We start from the raw sequence: 26026 nt of genomic DNA, 5'->3' as shown, positions 1-26026 counted from the left end.
CGCTTGGTCCTGTATTGGTGAGTAGTTCTGTCACGATCGTGTGGAGGATTAACGGACCAAAACGCAGCTTTAGGAAAATAAGCCATCTCCTTTTTATTAACGAAGAAGGCAAACGAAACAAAAACACTTAAACACTAAACAAAACAAGAAAACGATCGTGAAGCTAAACAACGATGTGCACACACTGGCTACAAACGTATCACATAGACAACTACTCACAACAAATGAAAGCCTATGGCTACCCTAAATATGGCTCCCAATCAGAGACAACCGAAATCAGCTGTCTCTAATTGGGAACTCATTCAGGTAACCATAGACTCTCCTAGACAACTAAACATACATAGACAACGCTAGACACATGAACTCAACACAAACCCATATACTACACCCAACAACCCCTTTACCATAGAAACACCCAAAACCAACAAAACACAAACATTCCCCATGTCACACCCTGACCTAACTAAAATAATAAAGAAAACAAAGAATACTAAGGCCAGGGCGTGACATAACCCCCCTTTAAGGTGCGAACTCCGGGCGCACCATTACACAGTCTAGGGGAGGGTCTGGGTGGGCTTCCATCCACGGTGGCGGCTCCGGCTCTGGTTGCGGTCCCCACGTCACCACAGTCCCTAACCACCTCCTTAGCTTCCTCCAAATGACCCCCCTCCACATTAACCCCACTGCATTAAGGGGCAGTTCCGGACTAAGGGGCAGCTCCGGACTAAGGGGCAGTACCAGGGTAAGGGGCAGTACCAGGGTCAGGGGCAGCTCCGAACTAAGGGGCAGTACCAGGGTAAGGGACAGCACCAGGATAAGGGGCAGCACCAGGATAAGGGGCAGCTCCGGACTGAGGAACGGCAGCTCCGGACTGAGGAACGGCAGCTCCGGACTGAGGGACGGCCCATGGCTAACTGACGGATCTGGCTGCTCATGGCTGACTGACGGATCTGGCTGCTCATGGCTGGCTGACGGATCTGGCTGCTCATGGCTGGCTGACGGATCTGGCTGCTCATGGCTAGCTGACGGATCTGGCTGCTCATGGCTAGCTGACGGATCTGGCTGCTCATGGCTAGCTGACGGATCTGGCTGCTCATGGCTAGCTGACGGATCTGGCTGCTCATGGCTAGCTGACGGATCTGGCTGCTCATGGCTGGCTGACGGATCTGGCTGCTCATGGCTAGCTGACTGATCTGGCTGCTCATGGCTAGCTGACTGATCTGGCTGCTCATGGCTAGCTGACTGATCTGGCTGCTCATGGCTGGCTGGCGGCTCTGGCAGATCCTGTCTGATTGGCGGCTCTGGCAGATCCTGTCTGATTGGCGGCTCTGGCAGATCCTGTCTGACGGACGGCTCTAGCGGCTCCTGTCTGGCGGGCGGCTCTAGCGGCTCCTGTCTGGCGGGCGGCTCAGTAGGCTCATGGCAGACGGGCGGCTTTGCAGGCTCATGGCAGACGGGCGGCTTTGCAGGCTCATTGCAGACGGATGGCTCAGATGGCGCTGGGGAGACGGATGGCTCAGATGGCGCTGGGGAGACGGATGGCTCAGATGGCGCTTGGCAGACGGGCAGTTCAGGCATCGCTGTGCAGACGGCAGACTCCTGCCGGCTGAGGCGCACTGTAGGCCTGGTGCGTGGTGCCGGGACTGGTGGTACCGGGCTGGGGACACGCATCTCAGGGCTAGTGCGGGGAGCAGCAACAGGACGCACAGGACTCTGGGGACACACAGGAGGCTTGGTGCGTGGTTTAGGCACTGGTGGTAAAGGGCTGGAGACACGCACCATATGGCTAGTGCGTGGAGGAGGCACTGGTGGTACTGGGTTGGGGCGGGGAGGTGGCGCCGGAAATACCGGACCGTGCAGGCGTACTGGCTCCCTTGAGCGCCGAGCCTGCCCAACCTTACCTGGTTGTATGCTCCCCGTCGCCTGACCAGTGCGGGGAGGTGGAATAACCCGCACCGGCCTATGTAGGCGAACCGGGGACACCATGCGTAAGGCTGGTGCCATGTACGCCGGCCCGAGGAGATGCACTGGTGACCAGATGCGTTGGGCCGGCTTCATGACATACGGCTCAACGCTCAGTCTAGCCCGGCCGATACGTGGAGCTGAAATGTACCGAACCGGGCTATGCACGCGTACAGGAGACACCGTGCGCTCTACTGCGTAACACGGTGTCTGCCCGTACTCTCGCTCTCCACGGTAAGTACAGGGAGTAGGCGCAGGTTTCCTACCTGACTTCGCCACACTCCCTTTAAGGCCCCCCCCAAGAAATTTTTGGGTTGTACTCACGGGCTTCCAGCCTTGTCTCCGTGCTGCCTCCTCATATCGCCTCCTCTCGGCTTTAGCTGCCTCCAGCTCTTCACGAGGAAGGCGATATTCTCCCGGTTGTGCCCACGGCCCCTTACCATCCAGTATCTCCTCCCATGTCCACGAATCCTGTGTAGGTGGGTCCTGTTGCCGCTTTCCATGCTGCTTGGTCCTGTATTGGTGAGTAGTTCTGTCACGATCGTGTGGAGGATTAACGGACCAAAACGCAGCTTTAGGAAAATAAGCCATCTCCTTTTTATTAACGAAGAAGGCAAACGAAACAAAAACACTTAAACACTAAACAAAACAAGAAAACGATCGTGAAGCTAAACAACGATGTGCACACACTGGCTACAAACGTATCACATAGACAACTACTCACAACAAATGAAAGCCTATGGCTACCCTAAATATGGCTCCCAATCAGAGACAACCGAAATCAGCTGTCTCTAATTGGGAACTCATTCAGGTAACCATAGACTCTCCTAGACAACTAAACATACATAGACAACGCTAGACACATGAACTCAACACAAACCCATATACTACACCCAACAACCCCTTTACCATAGAAACACCCAAAACCAACAAAACACAAACATTCCCCATGTCACACCCTGACCTAACTAAAATAATAAAGAAAACAAAGAATACTAAGGCCAGGGCGTGACATAACCCCCCCTTAAGGTGCGAACTCCGGGCGCACCATTACACAGTCTAGGGGAGGGTCTGGGTGGGCTTCCATCCACGGTGGCGGCTCCGGCTCTGGTTGCGGTCCCCACGTCACCACAGTCCCTAACCACCTCCTTAGCTTCCTCCAAATGACCCCCCTCCACATTAACCCCACTGCATTAAGGGGCAGTTCCGGACTAAGGGGCAGCTCCGGACTAAGGGGCAGTACCAGGGTAAGGGGCAGTACCAGGGTCAGGGGCAGCTCCGAACTAAGGGGCAGTACCAGGGTAAGGGACAGCACCAGGATAAGGGGCAGCACCAGGATAAGGGGCAGCTCCGGACTGAGGAACGGCAGCTCCGGACTGAGGAACGGCAGCTCCGGACTGAGGGACGGCCCATGGCTAACTGACGGATCTGGCTGCTCATGGCTGACTGACGGATCTGGCTGCTCATGGCTGGCTGACGGATCTGGCTGCTCATGGCTGGCTGACGGATCTGGCTGCTCATGGCTAGCTGACGGATCTGGCTGCTCATGGCTAGCTGACGGATCTGGCTGCTCATGGCTAGCTGACGGATCTGGCTGCTCATGGCTAGCTGACGGATCTGGCTGCTCATGGCTAGCTGACGGATCTGGCTGCTCATGGCTGGCTGACGGATCTGGCTGCTCATGGCTAGCTAACTGATCTGGCTGCTCATGGCTAGCTGACTGATCTGGCTGCTCATGGCTAGCTGACTGATCTGGCTGCTCATGGCTGGCTGGCGGCTCTGGCAGATCCTGTCTGATTGGCGGCTCTGGCAGATCCTGTCTGATTGGCGGCTCTGGCAGATCCTGTCTGACGGACGGCTCTAGCGGCTCCTGTCTGGCGGGCGGCTCTAGCGGCTCCTGTCTGGCGGGCGGCTCAGTAGGCTCATGGCAGACGGGCGGCTTTGCAGGCTCATGGCAGACGGGCGGCTTTGCAGGCTCATTGCAGACGGATGGCTCAGATGGCGCTGGGGAGACGGATGGCTCAGATGGCGCTGGGGAGACGGATGGCTCAGATGGCGCTTGGCAGACGGGCAGTTCAGGCATCGCTGTGCAGACGGCAGACTCCTGCCGGCTGAGGCGCACTGTAGGCCTGGTGCGTGGTGCCGGGACTGGTGGTACCGGGCTGGGGACACGCATCTCAGGGCTAGTGCGGGGAGCAGCAACAGGACGCACAGGACTCTGGGGACACACAGGAGGCTTGGTGCGTGGTTTAGGCACTGGTGGTAAAGGGCTGGAGACACGCACCATATGGCTAGTGCGTGGAGGAGGCACTGGTGGTACTGGGTTGGGGCGGGGAGGTGGCGCCGGAAATACCGGACCGTGCAGGCGTACTGGCTCCCTTGAGCGCCGAGCCTGCCCAACCTTACCTGGTTGTATGCTCCCCGTCGCCTGACCAGTGCGGGGAGGTGGAATAACCCGCACCGGCCTATGTAGGCGAACCGGGGACACCATGCGTAAGGCTGGTGCCATGTACGCCGGCCCGAGGAGACGCACTGGTGACCAGATGCGTTGGGCCGGCTTCATGACATACGGCTCAACGCTCAGTCTAGCCCGGCCGATACGTGGAGCTGAAATGTACCGAACCGGGCTATGCACGCGTACAGGAGACACCGTGCGCTCTACTGCGTAACACGGTGTCTGCCCGTACTCTCGCTCTCCACGGTAAGTACAGGGAGTAGGCGCAGGTTTCCTACCTGACTTCGCCACACTCCCTTTAAGGCCCCCCCCAAGAAATTTTTGGGTTGTACTCACGGGCTTCCAGCCTTGTCTCCGTGCTGCCTCCTCATATCGCCTCCTCTCGGCTTTAGCTGCCTCCAGCTCTTCACGAGGAAGGCGATATTCTCCCGGTTGTGCCCACGGCCCCTTACCATCCAGTATCTCCTCCCATGTCCACGAATCCTGTGTAGGTGGGTCCTGTTGCCGCTTTCCATGCCGCTTGGTCCTGTATTGGTGAGTAGTTCTGTCACGATCGTGTGGAGGATTAACGGACCAAAACGCAGCTTTAGGAAAATAAGCCATCTCCTTTTTATTAACGAAGAAGGCAAACGAAACAAAAACACTTAAACACTAAACAAAACAAGAAAACGATCGTGAAGCTAAACAACGATGTGCACACACTGGCTACAAACGTATCACATAGACAACTACTCACAACAAATGAAAGCCTATGGCTACCCTAAATATGGCTCCCAATCAGAGACAACCGAAATCAGCTGTCTCTAATTGGGAACTCATTCAGGTAACCATAGACTCTCCTAGACAACTAAACATACATAGACAACGCTAGACACATGAACTCAACACAAACCCATATACTACACCCAACAACCCCTTTACCATAGAAACACCCAAAACCAACAAAACACAAACATTCCCCATGTCACACCCTGACCTAACTAAAATAATAAAGAAAACAAAGAATACTAAGGCCAGGGCGTGACAAACCACCTAACTGAGGAACTCAATTTAACCTTGCACAAAACCCTAGATACAGTCGCACCCCTAAAAACATTTGTTTAAGAAACTAGCAACCTGGTATACAGAATATACCCGAGCTCTGAAGCAAGCTTCCAGAAAATTGGAACGGAAATGATGCTACACCAAACTGGAAGTCTTCCGATTAGCTTGGAAAGACAGTACAGTGCAGTATCAAAGAGCCCTCACTGCTGCTCATCAACCTATTTTTCCAACTTAATTGAGGAAAATAAGAACAATCCAAAATGTTTTTTTGATGTCGTAAAGCTAACTAAAAAGCAGCGTTCCCCAAGAAAGGATGGCTTTCACATAAATTCATGAACTTCTTTGAGGAAAAGATCATGATCATTAGAAAGCAAATTACGGAATCCTCTTTAAATCTGCGTATTCCGCCAAAGGTCAGTTATCCTGAGTCTGCACAACTCTGCCAGGACCTAGGATCAAGGGAGACACTCAAGTGTTTTAGTACTATATCTCTTGACACGGTGAAAATAATCATGGCCTCTAAACCTTCAAGCTGCATGCTGGACCCTATTCCAACTAAACTACTGAAAGAGCTGCTTCCTGTGCTTGGCCCTCCTATGTTGAACATAATAAACGGCACTCTATCCACAGGATGTGTACCAAACTCACTAAAAGTGGCAGTAATAAATCCTCTCTTGAAAAAGCCAAACCTTGACCCAGAAAATATTTTAAAAATATCGGCCTATATCGAATCTCCCATTCCTCTCAACATTTTTTGAAAAAACTTCAGGAAGGCCTTCCTGAAGACAAACAATGTATACGAAATGCTTCAGTCTGATATGCAACCCCATCATAGCACTGAGACTGCACTTGTGAAGGTGGTAAATTACCTTTTAATGGCGTCAGACCGAGGCTCTGCAGCTGTCCTCGTGCTCCTAGACCTCAGGTCTGCTTTTGATATCATCGATCACCACATTCTTTTGGAGAGATTGGAAACCCAAATTGGTCTACACGGACAAGTTCTGGCCTGGTTAAGATCTTATCTGTCGGAAAGATATCGGTTTGTCCTCTGGCAAATCAACTGTAAATTCCGGTGTTTCTCAAGGCTCCGTTTTAGGACCACTATTGTTTCACTATATGTTTTACCTCTTGGTGATGTCATTTGGAAACAAAATGTTAACTTTCACTGCTATGCGGATGACACACAGCTGTACATATCAATGAAACATGGTGAAGCCCCAAAATTGCCCTCGCTGGAAGCCTGTGTTTCAGACAAAAGGAAGTGGATGGCTGCAAACTTTCTACTTTTAAACTAGGACAAAACAGAGATGCTTGTTCTAGGTCCCAAGAAACAAAGAGATCTTCTGTTGAATCTGACAATTAATCTTTGTTGTACAGTCGTCTCAAATAAAACTGTGAAGGACCTCGGCGTTACTCTGGACCCTGATCTCTCTTTTGACGAGGACAGATTTTTTCCATCTACGTAACATTGCAAAAATCAGAAACTTTCTGTCCAAAACTGATGCAGAAAAATTGATCCATGCTTTTGTCACTTCTAGATTAGACAACTGCAATGCTCTACTTTCCAGCTACCCGGATAAAGCACTAAATACACTTCAGTTAGTGCTAAAAACGTCCGCTAGAATCTTGACTAGAACAACAACAAAAAATATTGATATTACTCCAGTGCTAGCCTCTCTACACTGGCTTCCTGTTAAGACAAGGGCTGAAGTATTACATGGGCTTGCTCCTACCTATCTTTCCAATTTGGTCCTGCCGTACTACCTACACGTACGCTACGGTCACAAGACGCAGGCCTCCTTACTGTCCCTAGAATTTCTAAGCAAACAGCTGGAGGCAGGGCTTTCTCCTATAGAGCTCCATTTTTATGGAATGGTCTGCCTATCCATGTGAGACGCAGACTCGGTCTCAACCGTTAAGTCTTTATTGAAGACTCATCTCTTCAGTAGGTCCTATGATTGAGTGTAGTCTGGCCCAGGAGTGTGAAGGTGAACGGAAAGGCACTGGAGCAACAAACCGCCCTTGCTGTCTCTGCCTGGCCGGTTCCGCTCTCTCCACTGGGATTCTCTGCCTCTAACCCTATTACAGGGGCTGAGTCAATGGATTACTGGTGCTCTTCCATGCCGTCCCTAGGAGGGGTGCGTCACTTGAGTGGGTTGAGTCACTGACGTGGTCTTCCTGCCCGGGTTGACGCACCCCCTTGGGTTGTGCCGTGGCGGAGATCTTCGTGGGCTATCCTCGGCCTTGTCTCAGGATGGTAAGTTGGTGGTTGAAGATATCCCTCTAGTGGTGTGGAGGCTGTGCTTTGGCAAAGTGGTTGGGGTGATATCCTGCCTGTTTGGCCCTGTCCTGTGGGTATCGTCGGACGGGGCCACAGTGTTTCCCGACCCCTCCTGTCTCAGCCTCCAGTTTTTACGCTGCAGTAGTTTGTGTCGGGGGGCGAGGGTCAGTCTGTTATATCTGGAGTATTTATCCTATCTTATCTGGTGTTCTGTGTGAATTTAAGTATGCTCTCTCTAATTCTCCCATCTTTCTCTCTCTTTCGTTCTTTCTCTCTCTCGGAGGACCTGAACCCTAGGACCATGCCTCAGGACTACCTGGCATGATGACTCCTTGCTGTCCCTAGTCCACCTGGTGTTGCTGTCCTGCTGTTTTCAACTCTCTAGAGACAGCAGGAGCGGTAGAGATACTCTGAATGATCGGCTATAAAAAGACAACAGACATTTACTCCTGAAGTGCTGACCTGTTGCACCCTCGACAACCACTGTGATTATTATTATTTAACTCTGCTGGTCATTTATGAACATTTGAACATCTTGGCCATGTTCTGTAATAATCTCCACCCGGCACAGCCAGAAGAAGACTGGCCACCCCTCATAGCCTGGTTCCTCTCTAGGTTTCTTCCTAGGTTCTGGCCTTTCTATGGAGTTTTTCCTAGCCTCCGTGCTTCTACACCTGTATTGCTTGCTGTTTGGGGTTTTAGGCTGGGTTTCTGTACAGCACTTTGCGAAATCAGCTGATATAAGAAGGGCTTTATAAATCAATTTGATTGATTGATTATTTCTTACCGTACACTCCTTGCCCTCGCGCATATGGGTAGATGATAGAAAATACCAAAATCCAGAAAAGGTCCATCTTCAGCTCCGATCCCTCATAACCTGGAAAGAGTCGGAGAGAGAGAAGAGCAGGTTTCTCAGTCTGAGTGAATGGGGAAAGAGGAGGGCATGAGAGCACCGTGACTAGATTGAAGGAGCCACGGTAGATTATAGTGAGTAGCGTGTAACAGCGACAGTAGACTAGTTAACAATCCAGACAAGAGAATAAGTGAGGAGTATTACATCTGTTTGTTCGGCCCCGTAAATCATTTAAACTTCCTCGCACAGATAATTAAATCGTAATAATTCTTGGGTTTGACAGGATTACCTAAAGTTATTATGGTGTATTTCAGAATTTGCTAACAGGCAGGTAAGGACAGCGAGCATAACACGATTTCACCCACCGGCATATCACCACACACATTGCCTATTACACATGTGGATGTGCACACACGCGCACACACATACACAGGACTTGTGGACAATAGCAGCAATATTCATTCAGAACATTTCCAAAAATACAAATAGATTACATTCCTCACTGAATAGGTGATAAAAACGGAATAATAAATAAGCAATAGACAACCGTGCCAAATCAATCATGTTAACTGATATTTTGTGTGATATTGTGTTTTAATTGAATGCCTATTAAAGGAACGTAAACGAGTCAATCAAAATGATAGAATGATTGATGCACTTTGTCCCTCAATTTGGCAACTGATTTAGCTTCGCCTAGCATTGTGAATTCATACACTTGTCTCTTTCAGAAAAGTTACCCATTCGGGAAGTATTCAGATCCCTTGACTTTTTCCAAATTTTGTTACGTTACAGCCTTATTCTAAAATGGATTAAATACATTTTATTCCTCATCAATCTACACCCAATACCCCATAATGGCAATGTGAAAACAGGTTTTCAGAAAGTTTTGCAAATGTATTCAATATAAAAAACAGAAATACCTTATTTACATAGTAATTTAGACCCTTTGCTATGAGACTCGAAATTGAGCTTAGGTGCGTCCTGTTTCCATTGCCCATCCTTAAAATGTTTCTACAACTTGATTGTACATGATTTGGAAAGGCACACAACTGTCTATAAAAGGCCCCACAGTTGACAGTCAATGCCATAGCAAAGACCAAGCCATGAGGGCGAAGGAATTGTCCATACAGCTCCGAGACAGAATTGTGTCGAGGCACAGATCTAGGGAAGGGTAGCAGAAAATGTCTGCAGCATTGAAAGTCCCCAAAAACAGCAGCCTCCATCATTCTTAAATGGAAAAGTTTGGAACCACCAAGATTCATCCGAGAGCTGGCCGTCCGGCCAAACTGAGCAATCGGGAGAGAAGGGCCTTGGTCAGAGAGGTGACCAAGAACCCCATGGTCACTCTGAAAGAGCTCCAGAGTTTGTCTGTGGAGATGGGAGAACTTTACAGAAGGACAACCATCTCTGCAGCACTCCACCAATCAGGCCTTTATGGTAGAGTGGTCAGATGGAAGCCACTCCTCAGTAAAAGGCACATGACAGCCCGCTTGGAGTTTGCCAAAAGACACCTAATGGACTCGCAGACCAGGAGAAACAAGATTCTCTGGTCTAATGAAACCAGATTGAACTCTTTGGCCTGAATGCCAATCGTCACATCCCTACGGTGAAGCATGGTGGTGGCAGCATCATGCTGTGGGGATGTTTTTCAGCGGCAGGGACTGGGAGAGATGAACGGAGCAAAGTACAGAGAGATTCTTGATGAAAACCTGCTCCAGAGCACTTGGGACCTCAGACTGGGGCTAAGGTTCACCTTCCAACAGGACAATGACCTTAAGCTCACATCAAGACAACGCAGCAGTGGCCTTGGGACAAGTCTCGGAATGTCCTTGTGTGGTCCAGCCAAGTCCCGGACTTGAACCCGATCTAACATCTCTGGAGAAAACTTAAAATAGCTGTGCAGCGACGCTCCCCATCCAACCTGACAGAGCTGAGAGGATCTGCAGAGAAAAATGGGAGAAGCTCCCCAAATACAGGTGTGCCAAGCTTGTAGCTTTATTCCCAAACCCCTCAAGGCTGTAATCGCTGCCAAAGGTGCTTCAACAAAGTACTGAGTAAGGGGTCTTTTGTAAATGTGATATTTCCATTTCTTTTGTTTATACATTTGCCAAAATTTCTAAAAACCTGTTTTGGCATTGTCATTATGGGGTATTGTGTGTAGATTGATGAGGAAAAAATAACAATTACATTTTTTTTGGAACGAGTCTGTAACGTAACAAAATGTGGGAAATGTCAAGGGGTCTGAATACTTTCCGAATACGCTGTATATAGTGCATAGGCCTACTAGTCAATGTCTCGCTCATTTGTGTGCCTCAAAACCAATTGTCTGCGTTCATTAAGTCTGCACACTCTGGTTGAATTAACATTGTTTCCATGTCATTGGAAATCAATGTGATGACGTTGAATAAACAAGTAATCAACATAAGGGCATTTTGTATTTTTTTCACTCAACTTCTAACCTAAATCCAATGACATGGTGACATTTTTTGTTCATTTCAAGTTGAATTCATGTTAGTTGACAACTCAACCAAATGTAAATCAAAACTAGAACTCAACCAAATGTCAGTTCAATGTCTAGTTTCGAATTACGTCTGTGGCCTCGGCCCATTGAGCGTGGCACACTCCCACGTTTGAATAGTCTACTTCACCTAGTTTGGGAATATAATACATGCACATATGACTAGTTTCAGGAAATTAGGCGTATGTCTCATGTCACTACTTCACAGGAGAGGTATTTAAATGTTGTTTTTTATCAAAATGCATTTTTTTTGGCAGAAATACCTTCTAGACCATGTGAACTTTCATGTGCCTTAATTACAAACTATTGTGCCATCTGTAAATACAAATAAACTCGTTAAATTATGAGCCTATTTGGTTTAGCCACGGAAACCTTTCTGCAACCCATGATTGGCTGAGATAATGAACGGGCTGGACATGAGAGATTAATTCTGATTGGTCTACGATGTAGCACCTGCTGTTTATAACATCAAATTTTATTGGTCATATACACATGGTTAGCAGATGTTAATGCGAGTGTAGCGAAATGCTTGTGCTTCTAGTTCCGACCGTGCAGTAATATATAACAAATAATCGAACAATTTCACAACTACCTTATACACCTGTAACAGTATTGCTTCTGTCCCTCTCCTCGCCCCTACCTGGGCTCGAACCAGGGACCCTCTGCACACACAGGCAACAGCCACCCTCGAAGCATCGTTACCCATCGCTCCACAAATGCCGCGGCCCTTGCAGAGCAAGGGAAACAACTACTTCAAGGTCTCAGAGCGAGTGACGTCACCGATTGAAACGCTATTAGCGCGCACCTCGCTAACTAGCTAGCCATTTCACATCGGTTACACACACAAGTGTAAAGGAATGAATAAGAATATGCACATATAAATATATGGATGAGCGATGGCCGAACGGCATAAGCAAGATGCAGTAGATGGTAGAGAGTGCAGTATAAACAGTTGAAGTCGGAAGTTTACATACACTTAGGTTGGAGTCATTAAAACTCGTTTTTCAACCACTCCACAAATTTCTTGTTAACAAACTATAGTTCTGGCAAGTCGGTTAGGACATCTACTTTGTGCATGACAGAAGTAATTTTTCCAACAACAGGCAGACTATTTCACTTTCACAATTCCAGTGGGTCAGAAGTTTACATACATTAAGTTGACTGTGCCTTTAAACAGCTTGGAAAATTCCAGAAAATGATGTCATGGCTTTAGAAGCTTCTGATAGGCTTATTGACATCCTTTGAGTCGATTGGAGGTGTACCTGTGGATGTATTTCAAGGCCTACCTTCAAACTCAGTGCCTCTTTGCTTGACATCATGGGAAAATCAAAAGAAATCATCTTTTTCTTTTTTGAACTTCACAAGTCTGGTTCATCCTTGGGAGCAATTTCCAAACGCCTGAAGGTACATGAATGTTCATCTGTACAAACAATAGTACGCAAGTATAAACACCATGGGACCACGCAGCCATCATACCGCTCAGGAAGGAGACGCGTTCTGTCTCCTAGAGAGGAACATACTTTGGTGCGAAAAGTGCAAATCAATCCCAAAACAACAGCAAAGGACCTTGTGAAGATGCTGGAGGAAACAGGTACAAAAGTATCTATAGCCACAGTAAAATGAGTCCTATAACAACATAACCTGAAAGGCCGCTCGGCAAGGAAAAAGGCACTGCTCCAAAACGGCCATAAAAAAGCCAGACTACCGTTTGCAACTGCACATGGGGAGAAATATCCTCTGGTCTGATGAAACAAAAATATAACTGTTTGGCTATAATGACTATCGTTATGTTTGGACGAAAAAGGGGAGGCTTGCAAGCCGAAGAACACCATCCCAACCATGAAGCACGGGGGTGGTAGCATCATGATGTGGGGGTGCTTTGCTGCAGGAGGGACTGGTGCCTTCACAAAATAGATGGCATCATGAGGATGGGAAATGATGTGGATATATTGAAGCAACATCTCAAGACATCAGTCAGGAAGTTAAAGCTTGGTCGCAAATGGGTCTTCCAAATGGACAATGACCCCAAGCATACTTCCAAAGTTGTGGCAAAATGGCTTAAGGACAACAAAATCAAGGTATTGGAGTGGCCATCTCAAAGCCCTGACCTCAATCCCATAGAAAATTTGTGGGAAGAACTGAAAAAGCGTGTGCGAGCAAGGAGGCCTACAAACCTGACTCAGTTACACCAGCACTGTCAGGAGGAATGGGCAAAAATTCACCCAACTTATTGTGGGAAGCTTGTGGAAGGCTACCTGAAACGTTTGAATAATTGAGTGTATGTAAACTTCTGACCCACTGGGAATGTGTAGAAAGAAATAAAAGCTGAAATGAATCATTCTCTCTACTGTTATTTTCACATTTCACATTCTTAAAATAAAGTGGTGATCCTAACTGACCTAAAACAGGGAATTTTTGGGGGATTAAATTTGGATTAAAAGTCAGGAATTGTGAAAAACTGAGTTTAAATGTATTTGGCTAAAGTGTATGTAAACTTCCGACTTCAACTGTACATATGAGATGAGTAATGTAGTGTATGCAAACATTATATAAAGTGGCATGTGTTAAAAGTGACTAGTGATACATTTATTACATTTATTACATCCATTTTTTTAATTATTATAGTGGCTAGAGATTTGAGTCAGTATGTTGGCAGCAGCCACTCAATGTTAGTGATGGCTGTTTAACATTCTGATGGCCTTGAGATAGAAGCTGTTTTTCAGTCTCTCGGTCCCAGATTTGAATCAACTGTACTAGAGGTCGACAGATTATGATTTTTCAACGCCGACACCGATTATTGGAGGACCAAAAAAGCCGATATCGATTAATCAGACGATTTTTATATATACACTTGTAAAGGTTTTCTTCCAGGGGTGAAGGAGAGGACCAAAGTGCAGCGCGGCTAGTGTTAAACATGTTTAATACCAGAACAAGTGAAACACTACAAACAACATACAAAATAACAAATGTGCAAAACTGATACAGACCTATCTGGTGCAGAACACAAACACAGAGACAGGTAACAAACACCCACAAAATCCCAACACAAAACAAGCCTCCTATATGAGTCTCAATCAGAGACAACGACTACCATCTGTCTCTGATTGAGAACCCACACTAGGCTGACATAGAAACAGACGAACTAGACACACAACATAGAATTCCCACCCAGCTCACGTCCTGACCAACTAAACACATACAAAACAACAGAAAACAGGTCAGGAACGTGACAGAACCCCCCCCCCCTCAAGGTGCGAACTCCGGGCGCACCCCTAAAACTCAAGGGGAGGGTCTGGGTGGGCATCTGTCCGCGGTGGCGGCTCCGGCGGTGGACGAGGGCACCACTCCACCATTGTCTTTGTCCACCTCCTTAGCGTCCCTTGAGTGGCGACCCTCGCCCCCGACCATGGTCCAGGAACCTTCACCAACTCCCCTCTACAATAGAGGAGACAACTCAGGACAGAGAGGTAGTTCAGGACAAAGAGGTAGTTCAGGACAAAGAGGTAGTTCAGGACAGAGAGGTAGCTCAGGACAGAGAGGTAACTCAGGACAGAGAGGTAGCTCAGGACAGAGAGGTAGCTCAGGACAGAGGGACAGCTCCGGACAGAGGGACAACTCCGGACAGAGGGACAACTCCGGACAGAGGGACAACTCCGGACTAGTGGCAGCTCCGGACTGAGTGGCAGCTCCGGACTGAGTGGCAGCTCCGGACTGAGTGGCAGCTCCGGACTGAGTGGCAGCTCCGGACTGAGTGGCAGCTCCGGACTGAGTGGCAGCTCATGACTGGAGGGCAGCTCCTGACTGGAGGGCAGCTCCTGACTGACTGGCGTCTCTGGCAGCTCCTGACTGACTGGCGTCTCTGGCAGCTCCTGACTGACTGGCGTCTCTGGCAGCTCCTGACTGACTGGCGTCTCTGGCAGCTCCTGACTGACTGGCGTCTCTGGCAGCTCCTGACTGACTGGCGTCTCTGGCAGCTCCTGACTGACTGGCGTCTCTGGCAGCTCCTGACTGACTGGCGTCTCTGGCAGCTCCTGACTGACTGGCGTCTCTGGCAGCTCCTGACTGGCTGGCGTCTCTGGCGGCTCCTGACTGGCTGGCGTCTCTGGCGGCTCCTGACTGGCTGGCGTCTCTGGCGGCTCCTGACTGGCTGGCGTCTCTGGCGGCTCCTGACTGGCTGGCGTCTCTGGCGGCTCCTGACTGGCTGGCGTCTCTGGCGGCTCCTGACTGGCTGGCGTCTCTGGCGGCTCCTGACTGGCTGGCGGCTCCTGACTGGCTGGCGGCTCTGGCAGCTCCTGACTGGCTGGCGGCTCTGGCGGCTCCTGACTGGCTGGCGGCTCTGGCGGCTCCTGACTGGCTGGCGGCTCTGGCGGCTCCTGACTGGCTGGCGGCTCTGGCGGCTCCTGACTGGCTGGCGGCTCTGGCGGCTCCTGACTGGCTGGCGGCTCTGGCGGCTCCTGACTGGCTGGCGGCTCTGGCGGCTCCTGACTGGCTGGCGGCTCTGGCGGCTCCTGACTGGCTGGCGGCTCTGGCGGCTCGGGACAGACGGGCGGCTCTAATGGCTCGGGACAGACGGGCGGCTCTAATGGCGCTGGGCAGACGGATGACTCAGACGGCGCTGGGCAGACGGATGGCTCAGACGGCGCTGGGCAGACGGACGGCTCAGACGGCGCTGGGCAGACGGACGGCTCAGACGGCGCTGGGCAGACGGACGGCTCAGACGGCGCTGGGCAGACGGACGGCTCAGACGGCGCTGGGCAGACGGACGGCTCAGACGGCGCTGGGCAGACGGACGGCTCAGACGGCGCTGGGCAGACGGACGGCTCAGACGGCGCTGGGCAGACGGACGGCTCAGACGGCGCTGGGCAGACGGACGGCTCAGACGGCGCTGGGCAGACGGACGGCTCAGACCGCGCTGGGCAGACGGACGGCTCAGACGGCGCTGGGCAGACGGACGGCTCAGACGGCGCTGGGCAGAAGGACGGTTCAGACGGCCCTGGGCAGACGGACGGTTCAGACGGCGTTGGGCAGACGGGCAGTTCAGGCACCGCTGTGCAGACGGCATACTCTGGCCGGCTGAGACGCACTATAGGCCTGATGCGTGGTGCCGGAACTGGAGGTACCGGGCTGAGGGCACGCACCTCAGGGCGAGTGCGGGGAGGAGGAACAGGGCTCTGGCGATGCACTGGAAGCCTGGTGCGTGGTGTAGGCACTGGTGGTACTGGGCTGGGGCGGGAAGGTGGCGCCGGATATACCGGACCGTGAAGGAGGACACGCGCTCTTGAGCACCGAGCCTCTCCAACCTTACCAGGTTGAATGGTCCCCGTAGCCCTGCCAGTGCGGCGAGGTGGAATAGCCCGCACTGGGCTTTGCAGGCGAACCGGGGACACCACCTGTAAGGCTGGTGCCATGTACACCAGCCCGAGGAAACGTACTGGAGGCCAGATACGTTGGGCCGGCTTCATGACATCCGGCTCGATGCCCAACCTAGCCCTCCCAGTGCGGCAAGGTGGAATAGCCCGCACTGGGCTAAGCACGCGTACTGGGGACACCGTGCGCTTTACCGCATAACACGGTATCTGACCAGTACGACGCCCTCTCACTCCACGGTAAGCCCGGGGAGTTGGCTCAGGTATCCAACCCGGCTTCGCCACACTCCCCATTAGCCTCCCCCCCCAAGAAATTTTTGGGTGAGCCTCTCGGGCTTCCAGCCTCTCTTACGTGCTGCCTCCTCAATCCAGCGCTCCTGGGATGTGGCTGCCTCCTTCTCCTCCCAAGAGTGGCGATTCTCTCCCACCTTTGCCCAGGGTCCTTTTCCGTTTATGATTTCCTCCCATGACCATTCCTCCTGGTACCGCTGCTGCTGTTGCTGCTGCCCGTTGCCACGCTGCTTGGTCCGGGTTTGGTGGGTGTTTCTGTAAAGGTTTTCTTCCAGGGGTGAAGGAGAGGACCAAAGTGCAGCGCGGCTAGTGTTAAACATGTTTAATACCAGAACAAGTGAAACACTACAAACAACATACAAAATAACAAATGTGCAAAGCCGATACAGACCTATCTGGTGCAAAACACAAACACAGAGACAGGTAACAAACACCCACAAAATCCCAACACAAAACAAGCCTCCTATATATGAGTCTCAATCAGAGACAACGACTACCATCTGTCTCTGATTAAGAACCCACACTAGGCTGACATAGAAACAGACGAACTAGACACACAACATAGAATTCCCACCCAGCTCACGTCCTGACCAACTAAACACATACAAAACAACAGAAAACAGGTCAGGAACATGACAACACTGCTCAAAAAAATAAAGGGAACACTAAAATAACACATCCTAGATCTGAATTAATGAAATATTCTTATTAAATACTTTTTTCTTTACATAGTTGAATGTGCTGACAACAAAATCACACAAAAATTATCAATGGAAATCAAATTTATCAACCCATGGAGGTCTGGATTTGGAGTCACACTCAAAATTAAAGTGGAAAACCACACTACAGGCTGATCCAACTTTGATGTAATGTCCTTAAAACAAGTCAAAATGAGGCTCAGTAGTGTGTGTGGCCTCCACGTGTCTGTATGACCTCCCTACAACGCCTGGGCATGCTCCTGATGAGGTGGCGGATGGCCTCCTGAGGGATCTCCTCCCAGACCTGGACTAAAGCATCCGCCAACTCCTGGACAGTCTGTGGTGCAACATGGTGTTGGTGGATGGAGCGAGACATGATGTCCCAGATGTGCTCAATTGGATTCAGGTCTGGGGAACGGGCGGGCCAGTCCATAGCATCAATGCCGTCCTCTTTCAGGAACTGCTGACACACTCCAGCCACATGAGGTCTAGCATTGTCTTGCATTAGGAGGAACCCAGGGCCAACCGCATCAGCATATGGTCTCACGAGGGGTCTGAGGATCTCATCTCGGTACCTAATGGCAGTCAGGCTACCTCTGGCGAGCACATGGAGGGCTGTGCGGCCCCCCAAAGAAATGCCACCCCACACCATGACTGACCCACCGCCAAACCGGTCCTGCTGGAGGATGTTGCAGGCAGCAGATTGTTCTCCACGGCGTCTCCAGACTCTATCACGTCTGTCACATGTGCTCATGTGCTCAGTGTGAACCTGCTTTCATCTGTGAAGAGCACAGGGCGCCAGTGGCGAATTTGCCAATCTTGGTGTTCTCTGGCAAATGCCAAACGTCCTGCACGGTGTTGGGCTGTAAGCACAACCCCCACCTGTGGACGTCGGGCCCTCATACCACCCTCATGGAGTCTATTTCTGACCGTTTGAGCAGACACATGCACATTTGTGGCCTGCTGGAGGTCATTTTGCAGGGCTCTGGCAGTGCTCCACCTGCTCCTCCTTGCACAAAGGCGGAGGTAGCGGTCCTGCTGCTGGGTTGTTGCCCTCCTACGGCCTCCTCCATGTCTCCTGATGTACTGGCCTGTCTCCTGGTAGCGCCTCCATGCTCTGGACACTACGCTGACAGACACAGCAAACCTTCTTGCCACAGCTCGCATTGATGTGCCATCCTGGATGAGCTGCACTACCTGAGCCACTTGTGTGGGTTGTAGACTCCGTCTCATGCTACCACTAGAGTGAAAGCACCGCCAGCATTCAAAAGTGACCAAAACATCAGCCAGGAAGCATAGGAACTGAGAAGTGGTCTGTGGTCACCACCTGCAGAACCACTCCTTTATTGGGGGTGTCTTGCTAATTGCCTATAATTTCCACCTGTTGTCTATTCCATTTGCACAACAGCATGTTAAATTTATTGTCAATCAGTGTTGCTTCCTAAGTGGACAGTTTGATTTCACAGAAGTGTGATTGACTTGGAGTGACATTGTGTTGTTTAAGTGTTCCCTTTATTTTTTTGAGCAGTGTATATTTGTAATAATGACAAATACAACAATACTGAATGAACAATGAACACTTTTATTTTAACTTAATATAATACATGAATAAAATCAATTTAGTCTCAAATAAATAATGAAACATGTTCAATTTGGTGTAAATAATGCAAAAACAAAGTGTTGGAGAAGAAAGTAAAAGTGCCATATTGCCATGTAAAAAAGCTAACGTTTAAGTTCCTTGCTCAGAACATGAGAACATATGAAAGCTGGTGGTTCCTTTTAACATGAGTCTTCAATATTCCCAGGTAAGATGTTTTAGGTTGTAGTTATTATAGGACTATTTCTCTCTATACCATTTGTATATAGCGGGGTGAACAGGCAGTGGCTCGGGTGGATGATGTCCTTGATGATCTTTTTGGACTTCCTGTGACATCAGGGGGTGTAGGTGTCCTGGAGGGCAGGTAGTTTGCCCCCGGTGATGTGTTGTGCAGACCTCACTACCCTCTGGAGAGCCTTACGGTTGTATGCAGAGCAGTTGCTGTCCCAGGCGGTGATAAAGCCCGACAGGATGCTCTGAATTGTGCATCTGTAAAAGTTTGTGAGTGTTTTTGGTGACAAGCCAAATTTATTCAGCCTCCTGAGGTTGAAGAGGCGCTGTTGCACCACGTTGTCTGTTTATCCGTGATGTGTACGCCGAGGAACTTAAAACTTTCCACCTTCTCCACTACTGTCCCGTCTATGTGGATGGGGGGTGCTCCCTCTGTTGTTTCCTGAAGTCCACGATCATCTCCTTTGTTTTGTTGACGTTGAGTGTGAGGTTATTTTCCTGACACCACACTCCGAGGACCCTCACCTCCCTGTAGGCCGTCTCGTCGTTGTTGGTAATCAAGCCTACCACTGTAGTGTCGTCTGCAAACGTGATGATTGAGTAGGAGGCGTGCATGGCCACGCAGTCATGGGTGAACAGGGAGTACAGGAGAGGGCTGAGAACGCACCCTTGTGGGGCCCCAGTGTTGAGGATCAGCGGGGTGGAGATGTTATTTCCTACCCTCACCACCTGGGGGTGGCCCGTCAGAAAGTCCAGGACCCAGTTGCACAGGGCAGGGTCGAGACCCAGGGTCTCGAGCTTAATGACGAGTTTGGAGGGTACTATGGTGTTAAATGCTGAGCTTTAATCAATGAACAGCATTCTTACATAGGTATTCCTCTTGTCCAGGTGGATTAGGGGAGTGTGATTGCGTCGTCTGTGGACCTATTGGGGCGGTAAGTAAATTGGAGTGGGTCTAGGGTGTCAGGTAGGGTGGAGGTGATATGATCCTTGACTAGTCTCTCAAAGCACCACATGATGACGGAAGTGAGTGTCGTTTAGCTCAGTTACCTTAGCTTTCTTGGGAACAGGAACATGAGCTGCTCTGTATGTGTAGATAATCCTTTCTACTGCAGCTTTTTTGAAAGATATCATGGAGAACTGCAAAAGTGTTTCTCCGGATTACGTCTTCAACTAAAGGCAACCATGGCATCCGATACCAGAGAGGGAGAAAGATCAGATTATTCTGCCATTGCACACGATCTGTGTGAACCAGAATGATTAGACACAATGGGCCAAGCAAGATGTACAAACAAAACAGAAACGACACAGGACGTCTTATTTAATGAAAGGGGTTGCAGTCTGCCGTGAAGCGTTCTTCCATTAATACGGTAAGAGTCTAGCTACATTTTCAGATATTATACGTTTCTAATTTTGACAGAAAGCTATGATAATCGGTTTGAATTGCTAGCTAGCTACAGTACATGTCTAAATAAAAGACTCCAAGTTAAAGTGTACTGTTAGCCAGCTAGCTAACGTTAGCTGGCTGGCTCACTAGCTAACATTACGTGTATGATCTCTGTAGTGTTGGAATCTAGCTTGAAATACTTGCTATACTAGAAGTTAATGATTACATGTATAAGGAATGTATATGGTAGGTCAATTGAGTGTGGATAAGAACTAGGGGTATGGAAGTTACTGAGTGAGGAAAAAGGCAATCACCTGGTTGCGGTCACTGATAAGGTTAAATAGCCGTGGATTAGGGAGGAGATTTGAATTGTTTAACCCTTTGATGGTAACTACATGATTTCACATGTGTTATTTCATAGTAAATAGTAAAAATTCAATTAAAAAAACTTGAATGAGTAGGTGTTCTAAAACGTTTTACTGGTAGTATATATATATATATATATATATATATATATATATATATATATGGGAAGCAAGCAAATTCCTTTCACTGAGCTGTGTAAAGACAGGCTGACAGGGAAGAGACAATTAATTTGAATGTATATTCATGTTCTTTTGCTGTTTGCAGCTGCACTATCCTTCACCAACTACAGAGTTCGGGAAACACGTATGGACCTGAATTGTGATAACTGCAGTGGCCAGAACAAGTTTGTGCTCTGGTATTGTGCCTGGCGGACCATGCACAAGCTCCACCACAGTCTGGACATTCACTTACTGATCACAGGCCACACCAAGTTTGCCCCCGACTGGTGCTTCGGGCCACATCAAGCAGCGCTTCAGAAAGAGTGAACACTTTGTCTGAGATTGCTGGTGTTGTGAAGGCCAGCACTGTGACAGGGGTCAACCTTCCACAGCTGGTTGGACTGGAGGATGGTACGGTGCTGGTGGAAAGCTATGGCTGGCAACAACACCTGACTCTGTACTTCAGGCCGCTGCCACAGATCAAGCAGTACCAGCACTTCAGGTGAATATAATTTCCATTGCATTGTATGAGGTTATTCTTCTTATCTAAACTTGGGAGGTGAATTGATGTTATGCAATGTTCTAATGTGTTCTAAAATTGTTTTTGTTATTTTCTGTTTTACAGCTTCGATGATCTGGAGCCTGGTGTTGTTATCGCGAAGGAGCGTTCTGACTGTCGGGACCAGGTTTCAGATGCTGCACAACGCTGACGTCCTTCCTCCCATAGATGGTCTGCCTGTACAAGCACCACCTGGACTGGACACAGCTAGACAATGTATTTTTTTGAGAAGATCAGTGAGTTTTGCAATGAAGAGGCCATGGACATCACATGCCCTGCACCAAAGTCAAGGGCAGGACAGAAACATGCTCTCCGAATATAGATTATCTTGTTCATGCATGGTTTGGGCGGGCCAGTTCATCACTGGGGGTGAGTTACCCAGCCATCAGCAGTATCTGCAGTGCCTCTATTCACGTTACTGTTACTATTTATTTTGTATCCTGCTGCTCAGCCACTTTACTCCTTATTGTATGCATATAACTACCTGATCTATCACCAGTATCACTGATATGGTTATTGATATTGTTATTGTCCATGCTGTATATTACGTTTTTCTTTCTCTACTGGCATTGACAATTGTTCTTTTTTTATATTAACACTATCTACTTTTGATATTGCTACTATGTCATCTAATATTTATAAAATATTTTTATCTGTACACTTTGTTCACCTGAAATGTTTCCTTTTTGTAGGCTGCTACTTTTACCACTTTTCCACTACTCACTGTTCAGCACATGCTCACATGTGAATCCTTAAAGAGATGGGTGGGGCTGGCTTAAGAGGGCGTGAACAATGCTGAATTGTATGCAATTGTGGCTGTTTCAACTTGTCAATTTCAAATGTTTTTCTAACAAGTTTTTTTTTCTAACAACAGTTTGAATTGAGGTGTGTTCCGCCTCCTCATTTATTCACATAAAAGTAGGCCATTTCACTTTTGCGGACAATCTAGTTTGTAGGCATTACTGGGCCGGACAAACTTCCCCATTATTTCCGCAGATCAAGTATGCAGACATTTGCGCATCTCCAGTCTGCACAAAGTTTTTCATTTTCCGGCTGGTGCCCGCTTCGCCTTAATTGTTGTTTTCATTACTACATGATATTAACTTTGGACATGTGTGCATTTCTATCAAAGTAAGTGCCTTATTACGTTATAATAGTTTCTGTATGTCATTTCTACTGTAGCTCACTGTATGTATGGAGCATAATACATTTTTGTGTATTCCTTATAACCGGGGACACGCAGGGTACCGTTATTAATTTCATAACCTTTATGGTGTTGTACTCAATCGTGCTTATGTAGCTAGCTACATTATTCTATTAGCTCTGTAAAACAATGCTAATTGCGTCAGAGAAGTATTAGCTTTAGTCTTTTGAAATTACCCTTGCCATATGACCATGGTTTATTTTAATTTGGCCTGTTTAGCATAGCTCTGTTCTGCCCTGCCCCCTTGTGGAGTTCAACAGATCAACTCGTTTCTTAACGCTATATAACGCATATTCGTGATTTTGTCAATGCAATTTATTTTTTTAGCAGTGTTATTACGTTTCTTTGTAAAATTGTTTTATTGCTATATCCTGATATTGTATTCTAATTACTAATGATTCTTCTTTATTTTGTACTTTGAGAAATCACACACAAACAGTACTGAACATTATTTTCCAATATGTGACTCGCCACCTGGATTCGGTATTATGTAGCAAAATTTGATTTTTTTTTAATTTTTTTACATTGGATAAAAGTAGCATTTTTGAGGAACAATGGGAAAGTAACTATGCTTTGAATGTTCATAAACTTGTATACTTACTTTTGAGAAAATGGCCCTTGAATTGTTTGGTAAACCTACTGGAGAGCTCTTGTCTAAACCCATTCAGCATTGTTCACACCCTCTTAAGCTTTAGCCCCACCCATCTCGTTAAGGATTCACATGTGAGGTCATGTGCTAAACAGTGAGTAGTGTAGTAAAGACTAAACCTAAAAGTGGTAAAAGTAGTAGCCTACAATAAGGAAAAATTCCAGGTAAACAGAAAGTGTCAAAATAACAAATATTTTATAAATATTAGATGACGCTTACCCAGATGTAGCAGTATGATGCTGTTCCCCTAGATTACGCACCAAATTGCACACAAGGACCAATTCAAATAGGCCAGGTCAAGAGGGGATGTTAATAATTTGATAATAATAATAATTCAGTGTAATTTTTTATTTAATTACAGCTGCATAGGTAATGTTTTTATTTGGTGTACAAACACTTTTTCATACCAATATTGTACATACATGTGATTGTAAAAGTTTTGTATATTTTGGTTTGGCCCATCGCGGGTTATCTGTATTTCCATACCCCTTTATCGTTCTCTTTTGCTTGACCTTCGGCTAGCAAGGTATGTTGTCCTTGACTCTGAAACTGTTTAATATACAACCGTCATAAGGTTATACAATGTACTGTAATGCAACCATAAGTTTGTTATAGTGTGGACAGTGTAGGAATTTATGTTAACAAGTTTCACATAGTTCACTGACTGGGGTATCTGTTGTACCTTGTGAGTACTTGTGACAGTGGTTGAGTGAGTGTCCATGTGCTCACGCAGGTGCTCGAGAGCTGTGACTGCGCCAAGGGTAACATGTGTGTTGTCTCTTCGTGTGCAGGTATGTCTTTTATTTTGTCAGAATTATGTTCTGTATAGTTTTACTTTTATGGTGTGCTGTTGTGCAGCGAGTGTGTGCACGCAGCACCTGTTAATTCCTTTATCTCTCTTTTGCTTGACCTTCGGCTAGCAAGGTGCTCGAGAGCTGTGACTGCGCCAAGGGTAACATGTGTGTTGTCTCTTCGTGTGCAGGGCAAATAAAAAGATTTCAACGAGCAGACCTTCAGTTGTGGCAGCGTCCTAATTAGAATTACACAACGCAGAACGAACCACTCTACACAGACATGAGTCATGTGAAAGAAATGCTATAACCCCTAGCCACATCGTGGTGGAAAAAGTACTGAATTGTCATACTTGAGTAAAAGTAAAGATATCTTATTAGAAAATGACTGAAGTAAAATATTACTTAAGTATCAAAAGTAAACAGAATTGCTAAAATGTACTTTAATAAGGAATTTGAAATTATTTTTGATACTAAACCAGACGGCCCAATTGTATATTTTTATTAACGGAAAGCCAGGGGCACACTCCCAACACTCAGACATAATTTACAAACAAAGCATTTGTGTTTAGTGAGTCTGCCAGATCAAATGCAGCAGAGATGTTCTCTTCATAACTGTTTGAATTAGACAATTTTCCCATAAAGTAACAAGTACTTTTGGGTGTCAGGGAAAATGTATGGAGTAAAAAGTAGTGAAGTAAAAGTTGCCAAAAATATAAATAGTAGGCCTCCCGGGTGGTGCAGTGGTCTAGGGCACTGCATCGCAGTGCTAACTGCGCCACCAGAGTCTCTGGGTTCGCCCCCAGGCTCTGTCGCAGCCGGCCGCGACCGGGAGGTCCGTGGGGCGACGCACAATTGGGCTAGCGTCGTCCGGGTTAGGGAGGGTTTGGCCGGTAGGGAATTCCTTGTCTCATCGCGCTCCAGCGACTCCTGTGGCGGGCTGGGCGCAGTGCGCGCTAACCAAGGAGGCCAGGTGCACGGTGTTTCCTCCGACACATTGGTGCGGCTGGCTTCCGGGTTGGAGGCGCGCTATGTTAAAGAAGCAGTGCGGCTTGGTTGGGTTGTGCCTCGGAGGACGCATGGCTTTCGACCTTCGTCTCTCCCGAGCCCGTACGGGAGTTGTAGCGATGAGACAAGATAGTAATTACTAGCGATTGGATACCACGAAAATTGGGGAGAAAAGGGGATAAAAAAAATATATATATATATATATATATATATAAATAGTAAAGTAATGTACAGACACCCCCCAAAAATTATGAAGTAGTACTTTAAAGTATTTTTACACCACTGCCCAAATGCCTTCACATCCGTTCATTAGCATACTTTATATACTGTTACACACGCACTTATTCCATACATAGGTTAAGGCCATGCAACCTGAATGAGGTGCACATGTACATAAACAGATGCATGCACCATATATTTTTGTGGTGAACACTTGATACGGTCACATGATATTGTGGTATGTCACAAAATCATGTTACGACCACACGCCAATATTCATTTTATATATCAATGTCTTGCTAAGTGGATGGGTCTCTACAGAAGATGTAAACGGTACAGTCAAATGGTTACTTGGATTTTCAGAAATAGATAGTGTCAATATCAACAAA

At 47.8% G+C, this 26026-nt stretch overlaps 1 protein-coding gene across 1 annotated transcript in view; it reads right to left on the bottom strand.

Annotated features, from left to right (window-relative positions):
• The window catches only part of LOC129812556 (MAM domain-containing glycosylphosphatidylinositol anchor protein 1-like), a 310719-nt gene that overhangs the window by 274129 nt on the left and 10564 nt on the right, over nucleotides 1–26026 (bottom strand). The window contains exon 2 of the mRNA XM_055864208.1: nucleotides 8530–8619. Coding sequence (XP_055720183.1) covers nucleotides 8530–8596 — 67 coding nt within the window. The 5' untranslated portion in view covers nucleotides 8597–8619. The remainder of the gene's footprint in view (nucleotides 1–8529; nucleotides 8620–26026) is intronic.

The sequence above is a fragment of the Salvelinus fontinalis genome, chromosome 16, assembly GCF_029448725.1.
Source record: "Salvelinus fontinalis isolate EN_2023a chromosome 16, ASM2944872v1, whole genome shotgun sequence".
Taxonomy (NCBI): domain Eukaryota; kingdom Metazoa; phylum Chordata; class Actinopteri; order Salmoniformes; family Salmonidae; genus Salvelinus; species Salvelinus fontinalis.
Note: the sequence above shows the minus strand (reverse complement) of the source record. Positions and strands in the feature narration are given on the sequence as shown.